This window comes from Staurois parvus, unplaced genomic scaffold, assembly GCF_062004578.1.
Source record: "Staurois parvus isolate SC_StPar_1 unplaced genomic scaffold, SC_StPar_1.0 ptg000191l, whole genome shotgun sequence".
Taxonomy (NCBI): Eukaryota; Metazoa; Chordata; class Amphibia; order Anura; family Ranidae; genus Staurois; species Staurois parvus.
In genome coordinates, this window is record NW_028317987.1 from 400,825 (window position 1) to 423,006 (window position 22,182).

At 49.1% G+C, this 22,182-nt stretch overlaps 1 protein-coding gene across 1 annotated transcript; it reads left to right on the plus strand.

Annotated features, from left to right (window-relative positions):
- Positions 1-14,372: 14,372 nt before the first annotated feature.
- Positions 14,373-16,544, plus strand: LOC149461817 (uncharacterized). The gene has a single exon (XM_089677710.1). The coding sequence runs from the start codon at positions 14,373-14,375 to the stop codon at positions 15,771-15,773; it is 1,401 nt and encodes a 466-aa protein (XP_089533836.1). The 3' UTR covers positions 15,774-16,544.
- The last annotated feature ends 5,638 nt before the right edge of the window (positions 16,545-22,182 follow it).

The window sequence follows — 22,182 nt, forward strand, 5'->3', positions numbered from 1 at the left end:
GTCCTATAGGATGTATGCGCACAAGATGTCGCAGTCCTGTCGGAGGTGGCTAGAGGGGGAACAGGCCCGCACCGCAGAAGATATCATTCAAGCATTTCTGAAGGAGCAATTCTACAACCAATGCCCGGCTGAGGTGCGCAGATGGGTAAGAGAGAAAGCCCCTACCACCCTTGCAAAGGCCGCTTCCCTGGCTGATGAGATCCTGGCCATCAAGCCACACTGGAAACGGCGGGCCCCTGAGCCGTCAAGGGCCCTGCCCCCCACCACCTCTGCCAAAATGGGCCCCTCACCTACCACTGCCAATCCCGCAGGGCCACCCCCCCAGAGCCCGGTTCGCAGGGCCCCCCATGGAGCGCCACTGCTACGGATGCAACCAGCCAGGGCACCTCCAAGCCAACTGCCCCACCTCTTGAAGCCGGCGCTTTACCCGTCCGGTTCAGTACCTGGATCTCCATCCCGCAGAAGAACCACTGCCCCCGCCTCCCAGTGAATGGATGAGCCCCCAAGACGCCAACCAACCCTGGGGGGTTTACAGTGTCCACCCCCCGGGGGCTACATACTCCACCCAGAAACAACGCCACCTGCAGGCCGTGCAGGTAGACGGGCAACCCGCCACCGGTTTTCGGGATACGGGGGCCTTCCTGACCATCGCTGATCCCCGAGTGATCCGGCCGGAAGCCATCCAACCCGGCCCTGGATTCGCCATCGAGCTGGCGGGAGGAGCCAGACATCACATCCCCAGGGCATCCGTGCAGCTCGATTATGGGTTTGGGGAGCAACAGTGCCAGATCGGCGTCATGGGTGGCCTCCCGGCGGATGTCCTACTCGGCAATGACTTAGGGGAGCTACGATGCCAGTATGTCGGGGCGGTGACCCGGCGCCAAGCAGGTCGAGGTCCTCCTGCAGATGAAGCCACCACGGGATCTTCCCCCAGCATGGACTCGGTGAGTGAACCCCTACCTGACGCAGACCTTCCCCTGACCTGGGATCGGGAGACCTTTAAGCGGGAGGTTGCCACAGACCCAACCTTGACTAAGTTTAGGACCTAGGCTGCTGCAGGGTGGCAGGAGGGGGATGGGGCCAGCTTTGGTGGGAGCAGGGGTTGTTGTACCACACAGCAGGCCCAAGCCGCCCGGGTCAACCCTCTGCTAGCCCCACACAACTGATAGTGCCCAGACGATTCCGGTTCCCGCTACTCCAGATAGCACACGACATTCCAGTAGCTGGCCACCTGGGCAAGAGGAAAACGGGGCTTCGGCTGACCCAAGCCTTCTACTGGCCAGGTATTACCCAGGACTTAGCCCACTTCTGTCAGACCTGTGATATCTGTCAGAGGAGGGGACGCCCAGGGGACCACCCAAGGGCCCGGCTCCGCCCCTTACCCATCATTGACGAGCCCTTTCAGCGGGTAGCTGTAGACATCCTGGGGCCCCTGACCCGGCCCAGTAAGGCCGGCAAGCGGTACATCCTCACGGTAGTGGATTATGCCACCCGCTACCAAGAGGCTGTCCCCCTGTCCAGCATCTCCGCCCCCAAAGTAGCCGAGGCCCTAGTCACCGTTTTCTCCCGGGTGGGTTTCCCCAGCGAGATCCTGACGGACCAGGGTACCCAGTTCATGTCCGAGGTGGTCCAATCTCTCTGGCGCACGTGCGGGGTACGGGCGATCCGGACCACTCCCTATCACCCCCAAACCAATGGCCTCTGCGAGCGCTTCAATGGCACACTGAAGAGCATGCTGAGGTCCTTCATTGATGGGGAGGTGGACTGGGAGAAGCTCCGTCCACACCTGCTGTTTGCATATTGGGAGGTACCGCAAGAGTCAACGGGGTTCTCCCCCTTCGAACTCCTGTACGGGCGGAAGGTCCGCGGTCCCCTATCCCTGCTCTGGGAACATTGGGAAGGGCAGATAGAGGACACAGGTACCCCCGTCGTTCCCTACGTTCTCGAGTTATGGGAAAGGCTGACCCGCCTGGCCACCATGGCCCACAGCCACCTCCAGGCAGCCCAGACACGTCAGAAGGTCTGGTACGACCGCAAGGCACGCGGCCGTGAGTTCACTGACGGGCAGCAGGTGCTCAAGATCATCCCCAACCCACAGAACAAACTCCAGCACATCTGGGAAGGACCCTACAAGGTCCTCCGCAAGATAGATGAGACTAGTTACGTAATTGGTCTCGACGCCCGCAACCGCCAACAGCGCACGGTCCACATCAACATGATGAAAGAGTACCATGACCGGGCTCTGCCAGTGCTCGCTGTCTGCCCCGCCTCCTCGATCTCCTGCAAGCCACCAAGGTCACCACTCCCCTAGATCAGATTCCTACGGGGGCTCGGCTGAACCCCCGCCAGACGGCCCAGATGCGGGCCATGATAGCAGACTGGGCCGCCGCCTTCTCGGCCACCTCAGGCCGCACCGGGTTAGCCCTCCACCACGTGGAGACCCACAGTCAGAAACCCATCCAGCAGGCCCCATACCGAGTCCCCGAATCCGTGAAGGCGGCCATACGGGCAGAACTCTCCGAGATGCTCCAGCTGGGTATCATCCGACCCTCCCGCAGTCCTTGGGCCTCCCCGGTGGTGCTCGTGCCAAAGAAGGATGGGACCACCCGCTTTTGCGTGGATTACTGGAGGTTGAATGACTACACTGTCAGTGATGCCTACCCCATGCCCCGCATAGACGACCTGCTGGACCGTCTGGCCAAAGCCCGCTACGTTAGCACCCTAGGGCTATTGGCAAATCACTCTCACAAAAGAGGGCGTTGAGCGCTCCGCCTTCATTACCCTGTTCAGCCTGTATGAATTCCTCGTCATGCCCTTCGGCATGAAAAACGCCCCTGCCACCTTTCAACGGGTCGTGGATCAGCTACTGGAGGGATGCCAAGAGTTCGCGTGCGCTTACCTAGATGACATAGCGATCTTTAGCGACACGTGGGAGGAGCACCTGGCCCACGTGGGGGCCATCCTAGACCGCATCTGCAGGGCCGGGCTTACACTGAGACCAGACAAGTGCCAGTTGGGAATGGCGGAGGTACAGTACCTTGGGCACCGAGTAGGGGGGGGGACACTGAAACCTGAGCCAGCTAAGGTTCAGGCCATTTATGACTGGCCCACTCCCCAGACCAAGAAGCAAGTGATGGCATTCCTCGGCACTGCCGGCTATTACCGTAAATTTGTACCTAATTTCAGCTCCATGGCCCAACCCCTGACCGACCTGACCCGGAAGAACAGTTCCCGGATGGTGACCTGGACCTCGGCCTGTGAATCCGCCTTCCATGCCCTCAAATCCGTCCTGGCGAGCAACCCCATCCTGGCAGCCCCTGACCACAACAGGCGATTCCTCATGCAGACAGATGCCTCCACCTACGGCCTAGGGGCTGTCCTCAGCCAAGTCAACGAAGCTGGGGGAGGAACACCCCGTTGCCTTCCTCAGCCGCAAACTACTGGACCGGGAAGTTGCCTATGCTACAGTGGAGGAGTGTCTGGCCATAGTCTGGTCCCTGAAGAAGCTACAGCCCTACCTGTACGGCCGGGAGTTCACCATCGTCACCGACCACAACCCCCTCACATGGCTGAACCGGGTGTCTGTGGACAATGGGCGCCTCCTTAGGTGGAGCCTCGCCCTCCAGCCCTACAACTTTACCATTCGATACAGGCGGGGAAGCCAGCACCAAAACGCTGATGGCCTTTCCCGCCAACAAGACCCACAGTAGCTAGGCCCCACAAGTGCCTTCCAGGGAACCCGGGTGGCTCCCCCTTATTGGCACTTGTGAAAAGGAAGGGGGAGGAGTGTTACGGTATGGGAGCCTGCCAATTATTAATCCCCTTATTATTGCCTTGTATCACATGCCCTCAGTGTCCTGCTCTGTATTGTTCCAATTGTCCCCTGTGTCACTAGGCCAAATGGCCATATCAAATTACTCTGGGCCCCCTCCCTCCTGGCCAGCTGGCTGGGAGCTCTCTGCACACCTCCCAACCTGCTTTTCATCTCTGCAGAAAGCATCCCTGCCCCCCCAGGATGTCCCTGTCACCAGCCTGATTCTCCCTGGGGTCTAGTGTTCCCTTCCCCCTCCCGGTTGCCAAGGCGACCGGGAAGCGTCCTGCAGCAGTTTAAGAGGTGGATGCTGGGAGCTCCTATCCATTCTGTTGTGTAGTCTGCAAGGGATCTCAAGCTTCGGCGAGACCCTTGTGAAAAGACTCTGCAAGCCTACCCCAGCCTCACGGAGACCCCACAGGAGGGAAGAGACAACCAGAGAAAGCCTGCCTGCGATTGCGAGAGACCCAACAGAAGGGGGAGAGACTACCACAGCCCGTCTGCCAGAGCCAGAGGCCACCCGCCTGATCCGGACTCCACAGGTACCTGCGTTCTGCTTCTACCCCTGGGAGACCAGGCACCCTGTTGGATCCGGGAGTACCTGCTTCCCCACTGTGTTACCTGAACTGTTGCGGTGGTGACTCCTCGCACCCCTCTCCTGTGTCGGACTACCCCTGTTACAGGGAAACCCCCTTGGCTCTCCTAGTGGACTATAAGTGGGTGGGGCCCCCTCGTTACCCTTTAGTGGCAATTCCACCCTCTCTGCCACCCCCCTATTGAAGGACTGCCGTCTGTTTGTCTCAATAAAGCTTTGTGCGTCTGCCATCCACTCTGTGTGTTCTGTCCTGCCTTTCCTCTGTCACACCCCCTTATGTATTATACATGGAGATCATATCCCCCCTTATGTATTATACATGGAGATCATATCCCCCCTTATGTATTATACATGGAGATCATATCCCCCCCTTATGTATTATACATGGAGATCATATCCCCCCTTATGTATTATACATGGTGATCATATCCCCCCTTATGTATTATACATGGAGATCATATCCCCCCCTTATGTATTATACATGGAGATCATATCCCCCCCTTATGTATTATACATGGAGATCATATCCCCCTTATGTATTATACGTGGAGATCATATCCCCCCCTTATGTATTATACATGGAGATCATATCCCCCCCTTATGTATTATACATGGAGATCATATCCCCCCCTTATGTATTATACATGGAGATCATATCCCCCCTTATGTATTATACATGGAGATCATATTCCCCCCTTATGTATTATACATGGTGATCATATCCCCCCTTATGTATTATACATGGAGATCATATCCCCCCTTATGTATTATACATGGAGATCATATCCCCCCTTATGTATTATACATGGAGATCATATCCCCCTTATGTATTATACATGGAGATCATATCCCCCTTATGTATTATACATGGAGATCATATCCCCCTTATGTATTATACATGGTGATCATATCCCCCCTTATGTATTATACATGGAGATCATATCCCCCCTTATGTATTATACATGGAGATCATATCCCCCCTTATGTATTATACATGGTGATCATATCCCCCCTTATGTATTATACATGGAGATCATATCCCCCCCTTATGTATTATACATGGAGATCATATCCCCCCCTTATGTATTATACATGGAGATCATATCCCCCTTATGTATTATACGTGGAGATCATATCCCCCCCTTATGTATTATACATGGAGATCATATCCCCCCCTTATGTATTATACATGGAGATCATATCCCCCCCTTATGTATTATACATGGAGATCATATCCCCCCTTATGTATTATACATGGAGATCATATTCCCCCTTATGTATTATACATGGAGATCATATCCCCCCTTATGTATTATACATGGAGATCATATCCCCCCTTATGTATTATACATGGAGATCATATCCCCTTATGTATTATACATGGAGATCATATCCCCCCTTATGTATTATACATGGAGATCATATCCCCCCTTATGTATTATACATGGTGATCATATCCCCCCTTATGTATTATACATGGAGATCATATCCCCCCCTTATGTATTATACATGGAGATCATATCCCCCCCTTATGTATTATACATGGAGATCATATCCCCCTTATGTATTATACGTGGAGATCATATCCCCCCCTTATGTATTATACATGGAGATCATATCCCCCCCTTATGTATTATACATGGAGATCATATCCCCCCCTTATGTATTATACATGGAGATCATATCCCCCCCTTATGTATTATACATGGAGATCATATCCCCCCTTATGTATTATACATGGAGATCATATTCCCCCCTTATGTATTATACATGGTGATCATATCCCCCCTTATGTATTATACATGGAGATCATATCCCCCCTTATGTATTATACATGGAGATCATATCCCCCCTTATGTATTATACATGGAGATCATATCCCCCTTATGTATTATACATGGAGATCATATCCCCCCTTATGTATTATACATGGAGATCATATCCCCCTTATGTATTATACATGGTGATCATATCCCCCCTTATGTATTATACATGGAGATCATATCCCCCTTATGTATTATACATGGAGATCATATCCCCCTTATGTATTATACATGGTGATCATATCCCCCCTTATGTATTATACATGGAGATCATATCCCCCCTTATGTATTATACATGGAGATCATATCCCCCCTTATGTATTATACATGGAGATCATATCCCCCCTTATGTATTATACATGGAGATCATATCCCTTCTTATGTATTATACATGGAGATCATATCCCCCCTTATGTATTATACATGGAGATCATATCCCCCCTTATGTATTATACATGGAGATCATATCCCCCTTATGTATTATACATGGAGATCATATCCCCCTTATGTATTATACATGGAGATCATATCCCCCCTTATGTATTATACATGGAGATCATATCCCCCCTTATGTATTATACATGGAGATCATATCCCCCCTTATGTATTATACATGGAGATCATATCCCCCCTTATGTATTATACATGGAGATCATATCCCCCCTTATGTATTATACATGGAGATCATATCCCCCTTATGTATTATACATGGAGATCATATCCCCCTTATGTATTATACATGGTGATCATATCCCCCTTATGTATTATACATGGTGATCATATCCCCCCTTATGTATTATACATGGAGATCATATCCCCCCTTATGTATTATACATGGAGATCATATCCCCCCCTTATGTATTATACATGGAGATCATATCCCCCTTATGTATTGTACATGGAGATCATATCCCCCCCCTTATGTATTATACATGGAGATCATATCCCCCTTATGTATTATACATGGAGATCATATCCCCCCTTATGTATTATACATGGAGATCATATCCCCCCTTATGTATTATACATGGTGATCATATCCCCCCTTATGTATTATACATGGAGATCATATCCCCCCTTATGTATTATACATGGAGATCATATCCCCCCTTATGTATTATACATGGAGATCATATCCCCCTTATGTATTATACATGGAGATCATATCCCCCCTTATGTATTATACATGGTGATCATATCACCCCTTATGTATTATACATGGAGATCATATCCCCCCTTATGTATTATACATGGAGATCATATCCCCCCCTTATGTATTATACATGGAGATCATATCCCCCCCCCTTATGTATTATACATGGAGATCATATCCCCCCCCCTTATGTATTATACATGGAGATCATATCCCCCCCCCCTTATGTATTATACATGGAGATCATATCCCCCCCCCTTATGTATTATACATGGAGATCATATCCCCCCCCCCTTATGTATTATACATGGAGATCATATCCCCCCCTTATGTATTATACATGGAGATCATATCCCCCCCCCCTTATGTATTATACATGGAGATCATATCCCCCCCCTTATGTATTATACATGGAGATCATATCCCCCCCCTTATGTATTATACATGGAGATCATATCCCCCCCTTATGTATTATACATGGAGATCATATCCCCCCCTTATGTATTATACATGGAGATCATATCCCCCCCTTATGTATTATACATGGAGATCATATCCCCCCCTTATGTATTATACATAGAGATCATTTCCCCCCTTATGTATTATACATGGAGATCATATCCCCCCCCCCTATGTATTATACATAGAGATCATTTCCCCCCTTATGTATTATACATGGAGATCATATCCCCCCCTTATGTATTATACATGGAGATCATATCCCCCCTTATGTATTATACATGGAGATCATATCCCCCCTTATGTATTATACATGGAGATCATATCCCCCCCTTATGTATTATACATGGAGATCATATCCCCCCCTTATGTATTATACATAGAGATCATTTCCCCCCTTATGTATTATACATGGAGATCATATCCCCCCCTTATGTATTATACATAGAGATCATTTCCCCCCTTATGTATTATACATGGAGATCATATCCCCCCCTTATGTATTATACATGGAGATCATATCCCCCCCTTATGTATTATACATGGAGATCATATCCCCCCTTATGTATTATACATGGTGATCATATCCCCCTTATGTATTATACATGGAGATCATATCCCCCTTATGTATTATACATGGAGATCATATCCCCCTTATGTATTATACATGGAGATCATATCCCCCCTTATGTATTGTACATGGTGATCATATCCCCCTTATGTATTATACATAGAGATCATTTCCCCCCTTATGTATTATACATGGTGATCATATCCCCCTTATGTATTATACATAGAGATCATTTCCCCCCTTATGTATTATACATGGTGATCATATCCCCCCCTTATGTATTATACATGGAGATCATATCCCCCCCTTATGTATTATACATGGAGAGCATATCCCCCCTTATGTATTATACATGGAGATCATATCCCCCTTATGTATTATACATGGAGATCATATCCCCCCCTTATGTATTATACATGGAGATCATATCCCCCCCCCTTATGTATTATACATGGAGATCATATCCCCCCTTATGTATTATACATGGAGATCATATCCCCCCCTTATGTATTATACATGGAGAGCATATCCCCCCTTATGTATTATACATGGAGATCATATCCCCCTTATGTATTATACATGGAGATCATATCCCCCCCTTATGTATTATACATGGAGAGCATATCCCCCCTTATGTATTATACATGGAGATCATATCCCCCTTATGTATTATACATGGAGATCATATCCCCCCCTTATGTATTATACATGGAGATCATATCCCCCCCCCCTTATGTATTATACATGGAGATCATATCCCCCCTTATGTATTATACATGGAGATCATATCCCCCCTTATGTATTATACATGGAGATCATATCCCCCCTTATGTATTATACATGGAGATCATATCCCCCCCTTATGTATTATACATGGAGATCATATCCCCCCTTATGTATAATACATGGAGATCATATCCCCCCTTATGTATTATACATGGAGATCATATCCCCCTTATGTATTATACATGGAGATCATATCCCCCCCTTATGTATTATACATGGAGATCATATCCCCCCTTATGTATTATACATGGAGATCATATCCCCCCCTTATGTATTATACATGGAGATCATATCCCCCTTATGTATTATACATGGAGATCATATCCCCCCTTATGTATTATACATGGAGATCATATCCCCCCTTATGTATTATACATGGAGATCATATCCCCCCCTTATGTATTATACATGGAGATCATATCCCCCTTAATCTCCTCTTCTCAGTAGAGAATACATTCAGTTCCTCTAATCTTTCCTCATAGCTGATCTCCTCCATGCCTCGTATCAGTTTGGTTGCCCTTCTCTGCACTTTCTCCAGTTCCCCAATGTTCTTTCTGTGAATTGGATCCCAAAACTGAAATGCATATTCCAGATGAGGTCTTACTAATGATTTGTACCGGGGGGGGGGGGGGGTGATATCTCTCTCTCTGGAGTCTATACCTCTCCTAATACAAGAGAGGATTTTGATCCCCCCAGATCCTTCTCCACCATTGATCCCCCCAGATCCTTCTCCACCATTGACCCCGCCTAGATCCTTCTCCACCATTGACCCACCCCAGATCCTTCTCCACCATTGACACCCCCCCCACAGATCCTTCACCACTGACCCCCCCAGATTCTTCTCCACCATTGACCCCCCCAGATTCTTCTCCACCATTGACCACCCCAGATTCTTCTCCATTATTGACCCCCCAGATCCTTTTCCACCATTGACCACCCCAGATTTTTCTCCACCATTGACCCCCCCCCCAGATCCTTCACCATTGACCACCCCCTGATATTTCTCCACCATTGACCCCCCCAGATTTTTCTCCACCATTGACCACCCCAGATCCTTCTCCCCCATTGACCCCCCACAGATCCTTCTCCAGCATTGTCTCCTAGATCATTCTCCACGATTGACTCCTCTGGATCCTTCTCCATTGACCCCCCCAGATCATTCTCCACCATTGACCCCCCCAGATCATTCTCCACCATTGACCCCCCCAGATCTTTCTCCATCATTGCCCCCCTCCAGTTGTACCCCCCTAGTATATATGATGCATATTCTTAGCCCCCAAGTGCAGGACCTTACATTTATCACCATTAGCCCTCATTGGCCCCATAGTCCCCCAATTACACAGAGCATTGAGGTCGGCTTGTAAGTTGGAGACATCCTGTAAGGACGTTATTCCCCGGCACAGCTTGGTGTCATCTGCAAACTGAGATCCCCGACACCATATTGTGTATATAGATTACAGAGTGAGGGTCCCAACACTGAGCCTTGGGGTACCCCACTAATAACACTGAGCCTTGGGGTACCCCACTAATAACACTGAACCTCGGGGTACCCCACTAATAACACTGAGCCTTGGGGTACCCCACTAATAACACTGAACCTCGGGGTACCCCACTAATAACACTGAACCTTGGGGTACCCCACTAATAACACTGAACCTTGGGGTACCCCACTAATAACACTGAGCCTTGGGGTACCCCACTAATAATGCTGAACCTTGGGGTACCCCACTGACACTGAACCTTGGGGTACCCCACTAATAATGCTGAACCTTGGGGTACCCCACTAATAACACTGAACCCTGGGGTACCCCACTAATAACACTGAACCTTGGGGTACCCCACTAATAACACTGAACCCTGGGGTACCCCACTAATAACACTGAACCTTGGGGTACCCCACTAATAACACTGAACCTTGGGGTAAACCACTAATAAAACTGAACCCTGGGGTACTCCACTGACACCCCCAGACCATTCAGAGTATGAATCATTACCCACTACTCTCTGAATACGATCTTTTATCCAGTTTTCTATCCATTTACATTCAGATTTTTCCATCCCGTAGACTTTACCTTACACATTAGCCGTGTGTGGGGAACTGTGTCCAAGTATACCACGTCCACCACCACCCCTCTGTCCAAGTATACCACGTCCACCGCCACCCCTCTGTCCAAGTATACCACGTCCACCGCCACCCCTCTGTCCAAGTATACCACGTCCACCGCCACCCCTCTGTCCAAGTATACCACGTCCACCGCCACCCCTCTGTCCAAGTATACCACGTCCACCGCCACCCCTCTGTCCAAGTATACCACGTCCACCGCCACCCCTCTGTCCAAGTATACCACGTCCACCGCCACCCCTCTGTCCAAGTATACCACGTCCACCGCCACCTCTCTGTCCAAGTATACCACGTCCACCGCCACCCCTCTGTCCATGTATACCACGTCCACCGCCACCCCTCTGTCCAAGTATACCACATCCACCGCCACCCCTCTGTCCAAGTATACCACGTCCACCGCCACCCCTCTGTCCAAGTATACCACGTCCACCGCCACCCCTCTGTCCATGGATTTGGTCACCTCCAATCTAACCGGTTTCATGATGGTTTAATCCCAACTCACCTCTACATGTTGTCTACAGTAAACATTTAAGCTTCCACTGATTACAGAATACTAATACTGAGAGTCCTGACCCTTATACTATATAACTTGTACATTACGTACTCCTGACCCCTGCACTATATACTCTATGTTGTACATTACATACTCCTGACCCCTGCACTATATACTCTATGTTGTACATTACATACTCCTGACCCCTGCACTATATACTCCGTGTTGTACATTACATACTCCTGACCCCTGCACTATATACTCCATGTTGTACATTACACACTCCTGACCCCTGCACTATATACTCCATGTTGTACATTACACACTCCTGACCCCTGCACTATATACTCTATGTTGTACATTACATACTCCTGACCCCTGCACTATATACTCTGTGTTGTACATTCCATCCTCCTGACCCCTGCACTATATACTCTATGTTGTACATTACATACTCCTGACCCCTGCACTATATACTCTATGTTGTACATTACATTCTCCTGACCCCTGCACTATATACTCTATGTTGTACATTACATTCTCCTGACCCCTGCACTATATACTCTATGTTGTACATTACATACTCCTGACCCCTGCACTATATACTCTGTGTTGTACATTCCATCCTCCTGACCCCTGCACTATATACTCCGTGTTGTACATTCCATCCTCCTGACCCCTGCACTATATACTCCATGTTGTACATTACATACTCCTGACCCCTGCACTATATACTATATAGTGTACATTACATACTCCTGACCCCTGCGCTATATACTTTATGTTGTACATTACATACTCCTGACCCCTGCACTATATACTCTATGTTGTACATTACATACTCCTGACCCCTGCACTATATACTCTGTTGTACATTACATACTCCTGACCCCTGCACTATATACTCTATGTTGTACATTACATACTCCTGACCCCTGCACTATATACTCTGTTGTACATTACATACTCCTGACCCCTGCACTATATACTCTATGTTGTACATTATATACTCCTGACCCCTGCACTATATACTCTGTGTTGTACATTACATCCTCCTGACCCCTGCACTATATACTCTATGTTGTACATTACATACTCCTGATCCCTGCACTATATACTCTGTTGTACATTACATACTCCTGACCCCTGCACTATATACTCTATGTTGTACATTATATACTCCTGACCCCTGCACTATATACTCTGTGTTGTACATGACATCCTCCTGACCCCTGCACTATATACTCTGTGTTGTACATTACATCCTCCTGACCCCTGCACTATATACTCTATGTTGTACATTACATACTCCTGACCCCTGCACTATATACTCTATGTTGTACATTACATACTCCTGACCCCTGCACTATATACTCTATGTTGTACATTACATACTCCTGATCCCTGCACTATATACTCCATGTTGTACATTACATCCTCCTGACCCCTGCACTATATACTCTGTTGTACATTACATACTCCTGACCCCTGCACTATATACTCTATGTTGTACATTACATCCTCCTGACCCCTGCACTATATACTCTATGTTGTACATTACATCCTCCTGACCCTTACACTATATAACTTGTACATTACATCCTCCTGACCCCTGCACTATATACTCTATGTTGTACATTACATACTCCTGACTTCTGCACTATATACTCCATGTTGTACATTACATACTCCTGACCCCTGCACTATATACTCTATGTTGTACATTACATACTCCTGACCCCTGCACTATATACTCTATGTTGTACATTACATACTCCTGACCCCTGCACTATATACTCTATGTTGTACATTACATACCCCTGACCCCTGCACTATATACTCTATGTTGTACATTACATACTCCTGACCCCTGCACTATATACTCTATGTTGTACATTCCATACTCCTGACTTCTTCTCTCCCCCTCCCCCCACTGCTATATATACACATAATATGGTTTCTCTTTTGTTCCCCCCATTTCCTCCCAGCTGGACATTTTATATCGGATGATGTGATTGGAGCACAGACTTTTACATGGTGATAATAATGTGATAACATCCTCCAACTTTGGACCCTTAAACAGAAAGTGATAATGAGGGAGGAGTCAATACCCCAATGATGGTGGTCTTCAGGATCAGTCCAGTCTTCATCTTGGTTGTTCTCCCCCCATCCTCACTCTCTGACCTCTGGTGGGGCTCAGCCCCGCTGTTCTTCATGACTAAATCATGGACTAAATAAGGAAGTGCAGTACTTCTTGTGTTGGGAAGATGGCGATGAGTGATAGAGGGGGTGGGGACCCTCGTCCTATAATCCCCTCATCACTGTCCCTCCTATAAAAGACAGTTCTGGTTGTTTCCTCACTCTCTGACTAAGGTCCATGGATAAAGAAATGACCTGGTAGGAGATCAGAGGAGCCATTTCCTAGTTCCCTTGAGGGTGGAATTGTAAGCTCCTCAGAGACCAAGCTGCCTGATGTGGGCGGAGTCCTGGTTTGGGGGAACCAATCAGCTCCTGTCTAGTAATCCTCTTTGTGTTTGTATTTTAGTCCATGGCCGGGAGATGAGGAAAACCTCCGAGGATTGTCTCACTTTGTCTCCAGACTGGAAAGTAGAAGATGAGGACATCACACAGTATAGTCCAGGAGAAAACCCGGCTCCCTCCAATGTCCATCCGGCACCACCCAGTGTAGATGGACCATCGGATTCCTCGTATCCTGAGGAACCTCGGACTGTGCGGGACCGGGCCGGCCTTCCAACAGAGAAGAGGTTCTCCTGTGCTGAGTGCGGGAAATGTTTCCATTGTAAATTCCATCTTGATGAGCATAACAGATCTCACTCAGGTGAAAAACCATATTCCTGTCCTGAGTGCGGGAAGAGTTTACGTTATAAATGCAGTCTTAATAGGCATAAAAGATCTCACATGGAGGAGAAGCCGTATTCCTGTCCTGAGTGCGGGAAATGTTTTTCATATAAGTGCAATCTTTACACACATCAGACATCTCACACAGGGGAGAAGCCGTATTCCTGTCCTGTGTGCGGGAAATGTTTTTCACTAAAGTCCGATCTTTACATACATCAGAGATCTCACACGGGGGAGAAGCCGTATTCCTGTCCTGAGTGTGGGAAATGTTTTTCAGTGAAATCCTATCTTTCCAAACATCAGAGATCTCACACAGGGGAGAAGCCATATTCCTGTCCTGAGTGCGGGAAATGTTTTTCAGTGAAATCCAGTCTTAACAAACATCAGAGATGTCACACAGGGGAGAAGCCGTATTCCTGTCCTGAGTGCGGGAAATGCTTTTTGGCGATTTCCAATCTTCATACTCATAAGAGATGTCATACGGGAGAGAAGCCGTATTCTTGCTCTGAGTGCGGGAAATGTTTTTTAGATAAGTCCGGTCTTTCCAACCATCAGAGATCTCACACGGGAGAGAAGCCATATTTCTGTTCTGAGTGTGGGAAATGTTTTTTAGATAAGTCCGGTCTTTCCAGACATCAGAGATCTCACACGGGGGAGAAGCCGTATTCCTGCTCTCAGTGTGGGAAATGTTTTTCATTGAAGCCCATTCTTTCCAAACATCAGAGATCTCACACGGGGGAGAAGCCGTATTCCTGTCCTGAGTGTGGGAAATGTTTTTCACAGAAGTCCCATCTTTCCAAACATCAGAGATCTCACACGGGGGAGAAGCCGTATTCCTGTCCTGAGTGTGGGAAATGTTTTTCACAGAAGTCCCATCTTTCCAAACATCAGAGATCTCACACGGGGGAGAAGCCGTATTCCTGTCCTGAGTGTGGGAAATGTTTTTCACAGAAGTCCCATCTTTCCAAACATCAGAGATCTCACACGGGGGAGAAGCCGTATTCCTGTCCTGAGTGTGGAAAATGTTTTTCACAGAATTCTCATCTTTCCAAGCATCAGAGATCTCACACGGGGGAGAAGCTACTTTCTTGTCCTGAGTGAAGGTAATTTTTTTCACAGAAGTCCTATCTATATAAACATCAGAGATCTCACACGGGGGAACAGACATATTCCTGTCCTGAGTGCGGGAAATGTTTTTCACAGCAGTCCTATCTTTCCAGACATCAGAGATCTCACGCGGGGGAGAAGCCACTTTCCTGTCCTGAGTGCGGGAAATGTTCCTCACTGAAGTCCTATGTTCCTGTACATCAGGGGTCCCACACAACCCTGGAGGTGTATTAGTGCCTTGAGTGCGGGAAATGTCTTCTAGATGAATGTTGCTGGACATCCCAGCTCTCATGTGGGGAAGAAGCACACCCTGATATACACCTCAGATATACTCCATGGCTGAGCTTCATCATGGAAGAAACAGTTCATTAGGAGATCAGAGGTCCCCAAAGACATGGATGAAGTGTGGGACCGGGTTGGCCATTGATGGCAGGAGAAGAATAAAAATGGAGTCCTGTCCTAGAGCACTGGGCTGACTTCTCATTGGGGTGCAGCCTATATACTAGAGATGGTTTGCACCTACATGGAAGGGGGTCTGCTGTGCTGGGGGAGGGGTTATGGGAAGGCTGGAGGAGTATATAAACTAGGATGGAGGGGGAGGGAGAATTTGATTATAACGGGGTAGACAGATCAGACCGGGGTCAGTACTTATTGGGGGTGGAATGTGGAAAGATGGGGGGAGGTCTATAGTAGATGTTAAGAAGGTTCCCATGTTACAACCAGTGGAATTGGTACCATTTGTATGAAAATAAAATATACACAAAATCCGTGTGAACAAGGTGTCAGTGAATGAACAAGGTGTCAGTGAATGAACAAGGTGTCAGTGAATGGACAAGGTGTCGGTGAATGAACAAGGTGTCGGTGAATGAACAAGGTGTCGGTGAATGGACAAGCTGCCGGTGAATGGACAAGGTGTCGGTGAACGGACGAGCTGTCCGTGAATGAACAAGGTGTCAGTGAATGAAGGAGGCGTCGGTGAATGAACAAGGCGTCGGTGAATGGACAAGGCGTCGGTGAATGAACGAGGCGTCGGTGAACGGACGAGGCGTCGGTGAACGGACGAGGCGTCGGTGAACGGACAAGGTGTCGGTGAACGAACAAGGCGTCAGTGAATGGACAAGGCGTCGGTGAATGAACATGGTGTCGGTGAATGAAGGAGGCGTCGGTGAATGGACAAGGCGTCGGTGAACGGACAAGGCGTCGGTGAACGGACAAGGTGTCGGTGAACGAACAAGGCGTCAGTGAACGAAGAAGGCGTCAGTGAATGGACAAGGCGTCGGTGAATGAATATGGTGTCGGTGAATGAATATGGTGTCGGTGAATGAACATGGTGTCAGTGAATGAAGGAGGCGTCGGTGAATGAACAAGGCGTCGGTGAATGGACAAGGCGCCGGTGAATGAACAAGGTGTCGGTGAATGAACAAGGTGTCGGTGAATGAACAAGGTGTCAGTGAATGAAGTGTTTGCTCACCAATGCCAGAAGTGTGCCCAGCGCAATAGGTGAGTTGGAAGGTTTGGTGAATGAAGAGAACTAGGATTGGATTGGTATTGCTGAATCTTGGCTTCATTCCTCACATGACTGGGCCATTCATATTCCTGGCTAGGTTCTCTTTCGGAGAGATGGGGGAAATAGGAAAGGGGGTGGAGTCTGTCTGGAATAGGAAAGGGGGTGGAGTCTGTCTGGAATAGGAAAGGGGGTGGAGTCTGTCTGGAACAGGAAAGGGGGTGGAGTCTGTCTGGAATAGGAAAGGGGGTGGAGTCTGTCTGGAACAGGAAAGGGGGTGGAGTCTGTCTGGAACAGGAAAGGGGTGGAGTCTGTCTAGAAAGGGGTGGAGTCTGGAACAGGAAAGGGGGTGGAGTCTGTCTCTATGTGAGAAGTGATCTCAGAGTGAGTGTGAAAGAGGACCTAGTTGATGGAGAGTGTGATGAGGCTGAAGTATTATGGGTGGAGCTGCACATGGGGGGCGGTACTACAAAGGTCATCATTGGAGTTTGTTATAGGCCTCCCAGTGTTAATGAGGAGGTGGAGACTCAGCTCCTCCCACAGATGGAAAGGGCTGGGACAGTGATAATAATGGGGGGTGGTAACGACCCGGAAAGTGACTGGAGTAATGGTACTGCGGGTGTAAACACAAAACAACCCCTCCTGCCCTCTGGCCCAGAACAAGGGTGGATAGATGGACCCGGAACTTGAAGAAATTCCCCACCAAGGCATCAAAGGTTGTGCGGCTCTAAACAAGGCTGGGGAAGCCCCACCAATACTGGAAAGTGAAACAAGAAGCGCGCCAACCTTGTGCATTACCTCAGTAAAATGTGATTTTATTGGATGTGAAAATCTCACAGAGAAGTATCAGAAGCGTGTAAAGTCCTTGGTGAGACTTGACCAATCAGAGACCAGCGCCAGTCTAAACACGAGGGACGTTTCTCGGAGTCGACGCGTTTCGAGTCCCTTCTTCATCAGAGCTGACTTGGCAATGACAGTCCTCTTCAATATATAACAAAATAAATCCGTGACTCCGAAACTAAATCCCACCAAAAAGTCACACTTTCTCCCCAGAAAGTACAATATAATAAAAGACCTTTTTCTGTAAAATACAATAAAAATAATTACAAATGATCACCAAATACAATCATAAAATGTCCGATTCAAATGTGTCCAACAAAATCCAAAAGTCCAAATTGCAGACTTCCCTCCAGTAAGAAGGATAATAATCCTAATTGTTCCACCAAAAACCTCAAAACAAAGAAAGAAACGATATAGTGCATTCCCCTCATATACATAAATATCCTCTAATTCCTGCAAATCACAAACACTCAAAATGTGCAAAAACACACAAAATATATATATATAATACAGAAATTGTGTGCACTCCGTGACCGTTCCACCGCTGTGTGCGCTCCGTGACCGTTCCACCACTGTGTGCGCTCCGTGACCGTTCCATCACTGTGTGCGCTCCGTGACCGTCCCAACACTGTGTGCGCTCCGTGACCGTCCCAACACTGTGTGCACTCCGACCATTCCACCACTGTGTGCGCTCCGTGACCATTCCAACACTGTGTGCACTCCGACCATTCCACCACTGTGTGCGCTCCATGACCATTCCAACACTGTGTGCACTCCGACCATTCCATCACTGTGTGCGCTCCGTGACCGTTCCAACACTGTGTGCACTCCGACCATTCCATCACTGTGCGTGCTCCGTGACCATTCCAACACTGTGTGCACTCCGACCATTCCATCACTGTGTGCGCTCCGTGACCGTTCCAACACTGTGTGCACTCCGACCATTCCATCACTGTGTGCACTCCGTGACCATTCCACCACTGTGAGCACTCCGTGACCATTCCAACACTGTGAGCACTCCGACCATTCCATCACTGTGTGCGCTCCGTGACCGTTCCAACACTGTGTGCACTCCGACCATTCCATCACTGTGTGCACTCCGTGACCATTCCACCACTGTGCGCGCTCCGTGACCATTCCAACACTGTGAGCACTCCGACCATTCCATCACTGTGCGCGCTCCGTGACCATTCCAACACTGTGTGCGCTCCGTGACCGTTCCACCACTGTGTGCACTCCGTGACCGTTCCAACACTGTGTGCGCTCCGTGAGCGTTCCATCAATGTGTGCGCTCCGTGACTGTTCCATCACTGTGTGCGCTCCGTGACCGTCCCAACACTGTGTGCGCTCCGTGACCATTCCAACACTGTGAGCACTCCGACCATTCCATCACTGTGCGTGCTCCGTGACCATTCCAACACTGTGTGCACTCCGACCATTCCATCACTGTGCGTGCTCCGTGACCATTCCAACACTGTGTGCACTCCGACCATTCCAACACTGTGTGCGCTCCGTGACCATTCCAACACTGTGTGCACTCCGACCATTCCATCACTGTGCGTGCTCCGTGACCATTCCAACACTGTGTGCACTCCGACCATTCCATCACTGTGTGCGCTCCGTGACCGTTCCAACACTGTGTGCACTCCGACCATTCCATCACTGTGTGCACTCCGTGACCGTTCCACCACTGTGAGCACTCCGTGACCATTCCAACACTGTGCGCGCTCCGTGACCATTCCAACACTGTGAGCGCTCTGACCATTCCATCACTGTGCGCGCTCCGTGACCATTCCAACACTGTGAGCACTCCGACCATTCCAACACTGTGCGCGCTCCGTGACCATTCCAACACTGTGCGCGCTCCGTGACCGTTCCAACACTGTGTGCACTCCGACCATTCCATCACTGGGTGCGCTCCGCGACCATTCCAACACTGTGTGCGCTCCATGACCATTCCAACACTGTGCGCGCTCCGCGACCGTTCCAACACTGTGCGCGCTCCGCGACCGTTCCAACACTGTGTGCACTCTGTGACCGTTCCAACACTGTGTGCACTCTGTGACCGTTCCAACACTGTGCACTCCGTGACCCAACAAACAATAGTATTTGTACGCTTATTGAATACTATGGAATGAAAACTCCTCCCATTCCTTCATTCCGGGATGAGACTTCCAAGGTCCTCACAAAGATCAGAAGACTCTTTTAGACGGATCACCAAGGCAACGGGACACATTTATCAGCAACTTACATCTGAAAAAGGAACTTCCAGCTCTTTCAGTAGCTCTCTAATATAACCAGCAATCAATGGCTGAAAACCATATGTTTCAAACCAACAAAATGGCCGCGGCGACACTTCCGGTTAGCGTGTGTGCGTCTTGACGTCACATCCCCTAACGCGTTTCGTCTCTTCCGGACTTCATCTGAAGGGATACGGACGTCTCTTCAGCCGCTCTTTTATTTGAATGCCTCTCAATAGCCGGAGGCCATGTCCGCCATTTTCAATAAGGGCAAAACCGTCCTTATACGTTCCTTTCTCAAACGCGTTTTAAACAACAATGTAACAAACCTTTCTGGATCGGTAACAACGTCATCACATGATAGGAAACATAGACATTAGCCACACAGAAAACATGAAATCACATGAATTATAGAACATCCTCTTCTCAGCCCAAAACGTTCCGTTACATATTGTGACAGTGTGGCGATCTGTCACCCAGGATTCTCAACAAGGCAGGTTGAGGGGCTCCGGGGTAAGTGTTTGATGCGGAGGGAAGGGGCTTTTCACTTTCCTCCTTTGTTTGTAAGGTCTGTTTTGGGATCTGGAGCCGGGAGATTTCGAAGAGATCTGGGAGGGATGAAATCTCCAATCCTGGGACCAGGTTTTGGGAATGGCCAGGAGACTGATTGCACAGGTGTGTGCAGGGCTTTTCAGAGAGTCAGGATCAGAGTTCTGGGCTCCACCCCGGCAGACGGGAGTCAGGAGGGCTCCACCCCGGCAGACGGGAGTCAGGAGGGCTCCACCCCGGCAGACGGGAGTCAGGAGGGCTCCACCCCGGCAGACGGGAGTCAGGAGGGCTCCACCCCGGTAGACGGGAGTCAGTAGGGCTCCACCCCGGCAGACGGGAGTCAGTAGGGCTCCACCCCGGCAGACGGGAGTCAGGAGGGCTCCACCCCGGCAGATGGGAGTCAGGAGGGCTCCACCCCGGCAGACGGGAGTCAGGAGGGCTCCACCCCGGCAGACGGGAGTCAGGAGGGCTCCACCCCGGCAGACGGGAGACAGGAGGGCTCCACCCCGGCAGACGGGAGTCAGGAGGGCTCCACCCCGGCAGACGGGAGTCCGGAGGGCTCCACTTGGAAGACAGGAGGTCACTGCCTGGAAGTCAGGTGGGCTTCACCTAGGAGAGGTGGAAGCCAAAAGCAGCAAGGGGCTGCTAGAGGTCAGCGGTGTGCTAGAGGCCAGCGGTGTGCTAGAGGCCAGCGGTGTGCAAGTGCCATATTTTTGGGAAGAAGTCTGCAGGAGACAGACAGCAAGCTGAGTGTAAGCCAGGAGGCTGAACCGTTGTTTTGTGGATGATCGATACCCCTGTGTGGGAAACTTCTGTTTGAACTTTCATTTAAATAAAAGTGGGCTAAAAAGGCCCTGAAAAAGAAAGCGAGTAGCTGTTTGCGTTTAAAAGCTCTACCACGTTGAAGCGAATTCCCACAATATATACCTCCATATATCCTATACCATATACTTCTATTAATAGTCCCCATTAACATCATTCACATTATGACACCTGCCCCATCCTCTACTGCCCTCTACTGGTCATTAACCCCTCACCTACCGGGCACTTCTACCCCCTTCCTGCCTACCGGACACTTCTACCCCCTTCCTGCCTACTGGGCACTTCTACCCCCTTCCTGCCCGCCGGACACTTCTACCCCCTTCCTGCCTACTGGGCACTTCTACCCCCTTCCTGCCTACCGGACACTTCTACCCCCTTCCTGCCTACTGGGCACTTCTACCCCCTTCCTGCCTACAGGGCACTTCTACCCCCTTCCTGCCTACAGGGC